We start from the raw sequence: 10561 nt of genomic DNA on the forward strand, positions 1-10561 counted from the left end.
GGTGGAAGTTATAGGAGCTTTCAAAATTATTTATGTAATTCTAGTGATAGATTTATAGGCTTTATAGAAACATACTGGGATTTTCAAAGGCATTTTTGTAATGCATATTAGAGGTTTAACAGGTTATAGGGAAGATTACTAGGGTTTTCAAGCAGGTTCTCATAATTTCAATAATAACTTAATAAGAATCTTATACCATAGAAGATAAATAGAGCACTAGAAACTCTTGTCATGCACTGTATATTTGTTACTATGAGCTTTATGCCACACCCTGTATATATCTAACTAAGGGTAAGAACTTTCTACTAGACACTGTATAGAGAAGTAAGCAGAGTGAGTCACAATAAATAGGCAGAGATCTATCACATATATTTTGTGTAAGGCCCTGGAGGGAGAGAGAGAGAGAGAGAGAGAGAGAGAGAGAGAGAGAGAGAGAGAGAGAGAGAGAGAGAGAGAGAGAGAGAGAGAGAGAGAGAGAGAGAGAGAGAGAGAGAGAGAGAGAGAGAGAGAGAGAGAGAGAGAGAGAGAGAGAGAGAGAGAGAGAGAGAGAGAGAGAGAGAGAGAGAGAGAGAGAGAGAGAGAGAGAGAGAGAGAGAGAGAGAGAGAGAGAGAGAGAGAATATTACACATAGCCTATCTGTAATGTATGCCTATTTTGTCTCCTTCTCTTTCTCTCTCTCTTTCAAGGTTAGTGTAAGGCTCTTATTCATATGTTTATAATCTCTCTCTCTCTCTCTCTTTCTCCAGGGCCTGAGCACAGTATCACATTCTGCTCTCCTAGCATAGTAGACACGCACGCACGCACACACACACACACACTACAGAATTTCCAGATCACAGTGACGAATTTCTGGATGACTTTTCTGAAAAATAGAGATAAAAATCCATTTACTTTCCTGATCTACTTCTTTCTTTATTTTGTGTATAAAAATATGAATGGACTGTGTATTTACCTAGTTATATTAACCTAGTTGTGTTTTACAGGAAAAGAGCTATGCTCGTACTGTCCTGTCTCCATATCTATAGTCATCCAGTTTAGCCTTTTCATGAATATTTCTTGCTTGAACCACTGTTTCATCCAAATTGTTCCATATTTCTATGTTTTTGTTTGGAAAACTATATTTCTTAATGTCTCTTCGACACACGGTCTTTTTCAATTTCATGCTGTCCCCTTGTACAGTATTTCTTTAGTCCTATACGAATAAGTCTTCTTTGTCAACTTGGTCCATCCCCTTCCATGTCCTGTATGTAGCAATTAGGTCTCCTTTTTCTCTCTATTGTTGCAATGTTGGAAGTTTTAATCTCTAATCTGTCCTCATAATTTAGGTCTCTCAAACTTGGAACCATTTTGGTTGTAGCTCTTTGGATCCTTTCTATCTTCCTTATATCTTTTTTATTATGTGGTGACCATATAAGTGCAGCACATTCTAGTTTATGTTGAATCATGTATTCTATTAGTTTTTCATCATCTCTTCATCTATGTAGGTAAATGCCCATTTAATCATCGTTCTTCCAGTGATGAATTGTCATTTATTGTAATACCCACATCTTTTTCTTCTTTTGTTTTCTGAATTTCTATTCCTCTCATAGTGTAAGATCTTGTCTGTCTTCTTTTGCTTTTCCCTAATTTCACCACTTTGTAATTTTTTGTGTTAAATTCCATTTCCCATTTCTTGTTCCACTCATATTACCTTATTCAAGTCTTTCTATAGCATTTCACAAACCATGTCATTTTCCACTCATTTCAGTTTGCATCATCTGCAAATAAGCTTATATAACTGTCCACCTCATCTACCATAACATTAATATACACTATGAACACTACAGGGGCCAGGACTGTTCCCTGTTGAACTCCACTTATAACTATACATCATTTTGATTCTACACCCTTTATCACTGTTCTCTTCTCTGTCTTTTAAGAAGTCTGTTATCCAAACCAATACTTTTTCCTGTAAACCACCTATGTTCTTAATTTTCCATAGCAAGCTCTGATGCAGTACTTTATCAAAAGCCTTTTTTATCTAAGTAAACGCAGTCTGCCCATCCGTCCCTCTCCTGAATTATATTTATTGCTCTATTGTAGAAATCCAATAGGTTTGTGACACAAAATCTTCCACTTCTGAAACCAACTTGTCATCCAGTTCATGTATGTGACTCTTCTAGCTGTTGCATCCATCTGCCTTTAATTATTTTTCTGCTATTTTTGCAACCATACTTGTTAGGGACACTGGTCTGTAGTTCAGTGGTTCTGCTTGAAAATTGGAACAATATTGGCAATTTTCCAGTCTAGAGGGACTTTTCCTTCCTTAAAAGAACATACTATGATGTTATGTAATATCTCTGTCAGCTGGTCATTACATTCCCTTAGCATCCAATTAGACACCCCATCTGGTCCTTGAGCCTTATTCAAATCAAACGTTTTCATAATCTTGATTTCTTTGACTTCCTTTGACTTCCACATGGATCTTCCTCATTTCCTTTTCCTTGTGCCCTGTTCTTGCTCCTTCAAACTTATTTCCTTTGGTGAATACTGATTGAAAGCACTTATTCATTATTTCCACCTGTGATCTTGCATCCTCGTTTGAGACATTATCAACTTTTTTAACCCTTTTTTTTCCCATTACATATCTATGAAAGAATTTTAGCTCATTTTTGCACATGTCAATAGTGGTGGGCAGGGACCGGTAACTCAAGTAATTTAATCTATCAGCAACAAATTGAACTTAACCTATGAATCTAATTTTGATCAAAGAAACCATGAATTTAACCAGTAAATTCCATAATTATCAAAGAAACTGTGTAAAAACCTCAACTGTGAATCTCTTATTAACAACACAATGAACTTAACTTGTGAATTTAACCTGCAAATCTCATTTATACAGGGATCCTGAGAGTCAAAACTGTCTCATCTCACCTTCAGTATAGTCTCAATCCTGTCCACCTGCTCCCCAAGGCTGTCAACAATGTTCTCCCCGTGTTTGAGCATGAAGGCCTCCACATCCTCTATTGTCTTCAACCCCTGCATCTCCTGCCGGGGGTAAAAAGGGGGTGAGACATGAGGGAGGGTAGGAGAGACAAAGATCAGCAAGTGAAGGTGTGACATGGAGACAGGGTAAATGACAGAAACAATGGAGACAGGGTAAATGACAGAAACAAGACTTAGTTAAGGAGAAAAGTAAGACATGGAGAAGAAGAGGAAGAAAGGGAAGGAGGGTTATGGCTTAGAGAGAGAAGGTAAAGGAAGGTGGAATGAGAGAAAATGAAAGGAAGAATAAGAAGGAAGGATTAAGGAGAGAAAAGAAAAAAAGGAAGGAAAGTGGAGGACAGTAATGGAAGCAAAGGAAGTAAGAAAGGAGAGAGGAAGAGATTTAAAGAGAGAGAGAGAGAGAGAGAGAGAGAGAGAGAGAGAGAGAGAGAGAGAGAGAGAGAGAGAGAGAGAGAGAGAGAGAGAGAGAGAGAGAGAGAGAGAGAGAGAGAGAGAATTAACAAAGATATGGACAGAGAGAAACAAGGAAAACACCCTAACAATACAACATAATGAAAACAGTCCATTAAAAGACACTCGTCTCCTCCTCACAACTCCCTAACCTATTCACTGTCTTTCCTAACCTTCAGTATAGCCTCAAGGTCCTGCTGATCAAGGTAGTATTTGGTCAATTCCCTCCCATCAAAGTCCACCTCAGCCTTGTAGCGCACCAGGCCCGTTCCCATGTCGATGCCCTTCACGTCATAGATGGCGCGAATCAACACGTCTTGCTCCAGCTCCTCATTGATTTTCTCCAGGCGGTGCTGTGGGATGGATCTGTTGGGGGAAAGGAGGTGGTGATAAAGAAGAGAGTTGGTGATATAGAGAGGTACAGTTGCCAGTAGTAGAGTCCTTGTCAATCCTAACTATATAATTTCTCAGTAGGAACACCTAGCAGATCCACACCAGGTGAAGGCTTCAGGTTTCTTTTGATTGGTTAAACCCTCTCAAAAACTAAGCTTTTAGGTTCCACTCATTTAGCCTTCCCCACCTGGTTCATGCCCAGTCCCTCCTCTTGACCTCTGAGCATCACCACCTCATCTCCCTCTCCATCTTCCTCTTGTGTGTGTGTGTGTGTGTGTGTGTGTGTGTGTGTGTGTGTGTGTGTGTGTGTGTGTGTGTGTGTGTGTGTGTGTGTGTGTGTATTTACCTAATTGTATTTACCTAATTGTAACATACGGGAAAAGAGCTATGCTCGTGTTGTCCCGTCTCCATATCTATTAATGTCCAGCTTTTTCTTAAAATCATGAATATTCCTTGCGTTGACCACTTCCACGTCTAAACTATTCCATGCTTCCACCCTTCTATGAGGGAAGCTATATTTTTTCACATCTCTCCTATAAGTGGCCATTTTAGTTTTTTCCCATGCCCTCTCGACATTCTTCCATTCCACATACACAGATCTTCCCTATCCATTTTTCCATGCCAATCATCACTCTGTATATTGCTATCAGGTCTCCCTTTCTTCTGTTTTCCAGGGTTGGAAGTTGCATTCTTTTCAGTCTGTCTTCATAAGTCAAATCTCTTAAGTCAGGCACCATTTTCGTTGCAGCCCTCTGTACTTTCTCTAGTTTCCTTATGTGTTTCTTTAAGTTCGAGCCCACTGTATTGTTGCATATTCAAGCCTCGGTCTTATCATTGCAGTAATTATTTTCTTCATCATTTCTTCATCTAGATATACGAACGCCACTCTTATGTTCCTCAATAAGTTCAATACTTCTCCAATTATTTTGTTTATATGTCTCTCTGGCGATAGGTCATTGGTAATTGTCACCCCAAGGTCTTTTTCTTCATGACTGGTTTTTATGTCTTCATTTCCTATCTTGTACATACTCCTGATTCTTCTTTCACTCTTGCCAAACTCTATTTTCTTGCATTTTGTCGTGTTGAACTCCATTTGCCATGTACAGCTCCATTTCCATATTCTGTCCAAGTCTTCCTGGAGGTGTGTGTGTGTGTGTGTGTGTGTGTGTGTGTGTGTGTGTGTGTGTGTGTGTGTGTGTGTGTGTGTGTGTGTGTGTGTGTGTGTGTGTTTCACTGTTTGATCTGCTGCAGTCTCTGACGAGACAGCCAGACGTTACCCTACGGAACGAGCTCAGAGCTCATTATTTCCGATCTTCGGATAGGCCTGAGACCAGGCACACACCACACACCGGGACAACAAGGTCACAAGAGAGAGAGAATTGGCAAAAACTGTTATCAAACAAGTTCAAGACAGCACATAAGAACTATACCAGGAGATGGAGGAAGTGATCAGGCTAGGAAGATACAGTGAAGGGGGTGAGAGACCAATGAAAGTGAGAATGAGATCCCAAATGGCTGTAGAGGAAATTATGACTAGGAAAGAGTAGCTGGCTATGATACTGAACACAAGGATATATGGATAAAGAGATATGAACCTAGAGGAGAGGGAAAAGGAGAAAGTGCTAAGAAGTGAAGTTAAGAAAAAAAATAAATAAATGAGAAAAGGACAGAGATTGAGAAGAAAAATTTTTACTGGAGGGTTCTGGATATGAGACTAAAAAATTGGTACCTACAGAAGAAACAACATTCACGTCGGGGCTAACAGTTACATTAATTTATTTGCTGATGATGCAAAGTTGCTAATAGTTATCAAAACCATGGAGGACTGTCTGCTGTTACAGGAAGATATAAACAAGATCTATGAGTGGCGTAGGAAGTGGAAATTGGAGTTTAATGCCAAGAAATGTCACATAATAGAACTAGGAAAGAGTAAAAGAAGACCAGTATGGAAATATTTGATGAGAGAGGAACAAATAATGAAGACTAAAGAGGAAAAAGATCTGGGAGTGATCATACAGGAAAATCTGATTCCCGAAAAACACATAAGCAAGATATTTAGATTATCATATAAAATGTTGACTAATATAAGAGTAGCATTTCAATACATGGACAAAGAAATGATGAAAAAAATCATCACTAGCATGATACGTACAATGCTGGAATATGCAGCAGTGGTGTGGTCTCTGAGCTTTAAAAAAGATATACGAAAATTTGAAAGGATACAGAAGATTGCTACAAAGATGGTGCCGGAATTCAAGGACCTAACATATGAAGAACGACTGAAGGGAATAGGACTGCCAACCTTACAAGATAGAAGAGAATGTGGGGACCTAATAACAATGTACAAGATAGTCAATGGCATTGAAAAGATAAGACAAGGAAGACCTGGTGCTGTTGACAGAAGATAGAAGAACAAGAGGACATGAAAAGAAGATCAGGATGAGGTAGTGTGTGAAGTTTATTGGAAAATACAGTTTTCCACATAGAATGGTGGAAAAGTGGAATGCACTGGATATTGAAGTTGTTACAGCACATAAGGTGCATAACTTTAAGGAATAATTAGATAAATGGAGACATGGAGACTAGACAATATGAGCCCCACTTTAACCCTGTCCAATACAACTAGGTAAACAAATACACACTAACACAAATATATAGATATATAAATGAGAGCACACAAGTGTAGCTCAGGCCCTGTAAATTATAAAAGAAGACATACTTTCCTACCAGTAGATTAAAATTAATATAGATGATGAAGCCAGACACATACACACACACACTCCTACACTCACACACAAGAATACCTACTTTCCCACCAGAGCTGCAGAATTAGTGTAGATGATGAAACCAGACACGGCTGCCAGGATGCCCCCAATGAGGCATGACCCAATGGCATCTGGTACGTGTGAACCTAAGCAGGAGGTGAGGCCCATGCAGCCCAGAGCCACCGTCACCCCCATCACTGCTGCCATGTCCTCCAGCAGCACCACATTCACACTGGGATCCTGGCCTCGCAACACTGTGGAGGATGTGAGTGTGTTAAGAGACAAAGCAACATTAGTGAGATCTTGTGTGCTACAGTTATGTACACATATCCATACAGATGAGGTCACATTAACATTGAGGTCCTGGCTCTACAATACTGTGGTGGGAAGTGTGTGTGTGTGTAATTCACTTCAGTTGCCTGCTGGTCACCCAGCCAGTCTTCCCCATTATGGAGTGAGCTCAGAGCTCGTAGACCGATCTTTGGGTAGGACTGAGACCACATCACACACAACACACACTGGAAAAGTGAGGCCACAACCCCTCGAGTTACATCCCATACCTATTTACTGCTAGGTGAACAGGGGCCACACATTAAGAGGCTTGCCCATTTGCCTCGCCGCTTTCCAGGACTCAAACCCGGCCCTCTCGATTGTGAGTCAAGCATGCTAACCACTACACTGCGCAGTCTATAGCTAGGTACATGGGAGTTCTGTGACCCTCATGTCTCAAAAAACAAAGAGAGACCCCTAGGTGACCATTGGTGAGTGCCCTAGGAGTGCTTGCAGACCCCGGTCCAGAAGGGTGAACTCAAGAAAAGTGCTTAGTCTTGGCTACTGACCTCTTCTCCCAGCCCAAAGGTGTTAGTCTGGTACTAGAGTGCTCTCAAAATAGACTCATTGTGATTACCTTGAAGAGAAAATCACATATGAAAGCCAGATAATTGAATCAAATGTTTAAAACATGTCAGAGAGGATGTATGTGCAACAGCAAGAAATCTTTTTACATTTATCCTATCATGTACTAATCATTTGCATATTTCAGAGATAGTGACTCTTCTTCCCTTAGGCTAAAATATAACCTTTTTCTCCATCTGTGAGTGTTTTGGGACCAATAAAGGATGTAAGGATAAGGTTTGTAGGCTTGCAATAATTAGATAAGGTAGATGTAAAACTGAAGCTTAACCTGTGTCCATCTATGCTCCCTGATTTGCCAGGTACCATCAGATCACAAATTACCAAACTTAAGCAAAACTTCCACAGCACTGTAAGACTTATTTTGAGCAGACTTTGCATCCAATGGGTCCGACCTCATTTGCAGTGACTGTAAAGCCCACTTAATTACACTGCCTTCACAATCCTTTCCCTTTCCTCCCAGCACATTCACTGGTACCCTCATAATGGTAGGACCTCCTCACCATACTCCATGAAGCTCATCTGCTGGTGCCGTGCCCCCTTGCGTATAGCATGCACTGCCATTAGCAGCGTGCCACCCTCAGTGATCAGCGAGCCCCCCAGGATGTAGAAGGCCCAGTACAGAGGCAGCACCTGAAGTGAACAGTTGTAGATGAAGTGTTATGATAAGAAAGGATATGGTGTGTGCTATTTTGTTTTCCATTGCAGTGTTAAAGAAGTAATAATATTAACAAGATTTCTTATTCATACAAATGTTTTCTATGAGACAGATAGGATGTACAATCATAGTCAGAAGTCAAGTTAACAAGCCACACTCACTTCCACTGTGTTTAGTGTCTTGTCTGAATCTTTAGCAATTTGATCAGCTAACAGATTCTCAGTTATAAAAGTGTTCTAGCCGCCATCTCTTACATTGAAAAGTGTAACTTGTCACATGCAGACCCATAGAGTAATATATCTGATACTACTAATTCTTCATTTACCTATCTCCTCTTTCATCTCTTCATCTTTCATCCTTCTCTTTTACTATCCTATATTTTTTACTTCATAATATCACTTCCTTTTGTGTTCCTTAGCATTCTTACTGACTAACACCCTCATATAAACCTAGAACAGATTGAAATTAGCTTTCCTGTGTTACTCCATACTCCTTAATATCCTTTACTACTCTCTTTGTGTTCTTGTCTCACCTCAGAGGGCTCCAAGAGACCTGCAATGCCATGCTGGATGGAGAGGCCTGACCCCACACAGAAGATCATGGCACCAGAGATGAGGGAAGACACATAGCGCATGGTGGTGTAGCCATAGGGATGCACTACATCTGCACTCTATATATAAAGATGCACATGTGAGGCACTTAACTCTACAAGGGATATATGTAAAAGATTGGATTCTATAAATATATATATATATATATATATATATATATATATATATATATATATATATATATATATATATATATAAGACATTGAACTATACAGAGGGTGCATGTAAAAGACTGCATTCCAGAGAAAGACAAATAAGGCACTGAATTACATAAGAGGATGAATATAAAGCATTGGATTATATACGAAAACACACATAGAGTAACAAGCTGCAAAAGAAAACTAATAAAAAAAAAGGAACATCATCAATTGAGAAAGATAAAAGAAAACACAGGCACTAGAGAGAGAGAGAGAGAGAGAGAGAGAGAGAGAGAGAGAGAGAGAGAGAGAGAGAGAGAGAGAGAGAGAGAGAGAGAGAGAGAGAGAGAGAGAGAGAGAGAGAGAGAGAGAGAGAGAGAGAGAGAGAGAGAATTCCATCACCTGTTTGGACTTGTGAATGCCATATGCCAAGATAAGTTGGTTGGTGACATCTGCCAGCGAGTGGAGTGCCTCGGCGAATAAGCTATGTGACCCAGTGAAGGCCCAGGCACCAAGCTTCATCACCATATTGGCACCATTGCTGCAAAGAGAACCAGCCAGGTCAACAAAGTAAAGGGTGTTCAGAGTTCGTCATGAGAGGATGATAATGCTACAGACATTTATTGCCAAAGGCAACAAAAATGGAAAGAAAAAAAGGGCCCACTGGGTTGCCAGTTCCCTTAAAGGTCATATGAGTTATCCAAAATTCAGGGACAAATTTCTTGAAACCTCTCTCTTAAAAGAAGTCAAGTTGTAGGAAGATGGAAATACAGAAGCAGCCACGGAATTCCAAAGTTTAACAGAGAAAAGTATGAATGAATGAGAGTACTGGTTAACTCTTGTATTAAAGAGTTGGACAGAATAGGGGTGAAAGGAAGAGGAAAGCCTTGTGCAGCGAGACAGCAGGAAGAGGGAAGGCATATTATCATATCATGTTAATATAATCTAGACTTTTCTTTGTGATTGGAGTGTGTTGTGGTCTCAGTCCTACCCGAAGATTGGTCTATGAGCTCTGAGCTCGCTCCGTAATGGAGAAAGCTAGCTGGGTGACCAGCGGACGACTGTGGTGAATTACACACACACACACACACACACACACACACACACACACACACACACACACACACACACACAAAAGAATATAATAAAATTGGAAAGGATACAGAAGACTGCTACAAAGATGGTGCTGGAATTAAAGGATCTAACATATGAAGAACGACTGAAGGAAATGGGATTGCCAACCTTACAAGATAAAAGAGAAAGTGGGGACCTAATAACAATGTACAAGATAGTTAATGGCATTGAAAAGATAGACAAAGAAGATCTGGTGCTGTTGACAGAAGAAGATGGAAGGACAAGAGGACATGAAAAGAAGATCAGGATGAGGCAGTGTGTGAAGGATATTGGAAAATACAATTTTCCACACAGAACGGTGAAAAAAAGGAATGCATTGGATAATGAAGTTATGCACATAATGTGAATAACTTTAAGGAAAAATTAGACAAATGGAGATATGGAGACAGGACACTATGAGCCCGGCTCGAATCATGTACAATACAACTAGGTAAATACACACACACACACACACACACACACACACACACACACACACACACACACACACACACACACAGAACTAGAAAAAGTAAA

At 40.0% G+C, this 10561-nt stretch overlaps 1 protein-coding gene across 1 annotated transcript in view; it reads right to left on the reverse strand.

Annotated features, from left to right (window-relative positions):
* Positions 1 to 679: 679 nt before the first annotated feature.
* Positions 680 to 10561, reverse strand: part of LOC123502836 (zinc transporter 9-like) — a 35652-nt gene continuing 25770 nt past the window's right edge. Inside the window, exons 8-14 of the mRNA XM_045252107.1 lie at positions 9314 to 9452; positions 8696 to 8833; positions 8009 to 8138; positions 6637 to 6847; positions 3609 to 3801; positions 2914 to 3027; positions 680 to 862 (exon numbers count right to left, since the gene is read on the reverse strand). Coding sequence (XP_045108042.1) covers positions 818 to 862; positions 2914 to 3027; positions 3609 to 3801; positions 6637 to 6847; positions 8009 to 8138; positions 8696 to 8833; positions 9314 to 9452 — 970 coding nt within the window. The 3' untranslated portion in view covers positions 680 to 817. The remainder of the gene's footprint in view (positions 863 to 2913; positions 3028 to 3608; positions 3802 to 6636; positions 6848 to 8008; positions 8139 to 8695; positions 8834 to 9313; positions 9453 to 10561) is intronic.

The sequence above is a fragment of the Portunus trituberculatus genome, chromosome 12 (assembly GCF_017591435.1).
Source record: "Portunus trituberculatus isolate SZX2019 chromosome 12, ASM1759143v1, whole genome shotgun sequence".
Taxonomy (NCBI): Eukaryota; Metazoa; Arthropoda; class Malacostraca; order Decapoda; family Portunidae; genus Portunus; species Portunus trituberculatus.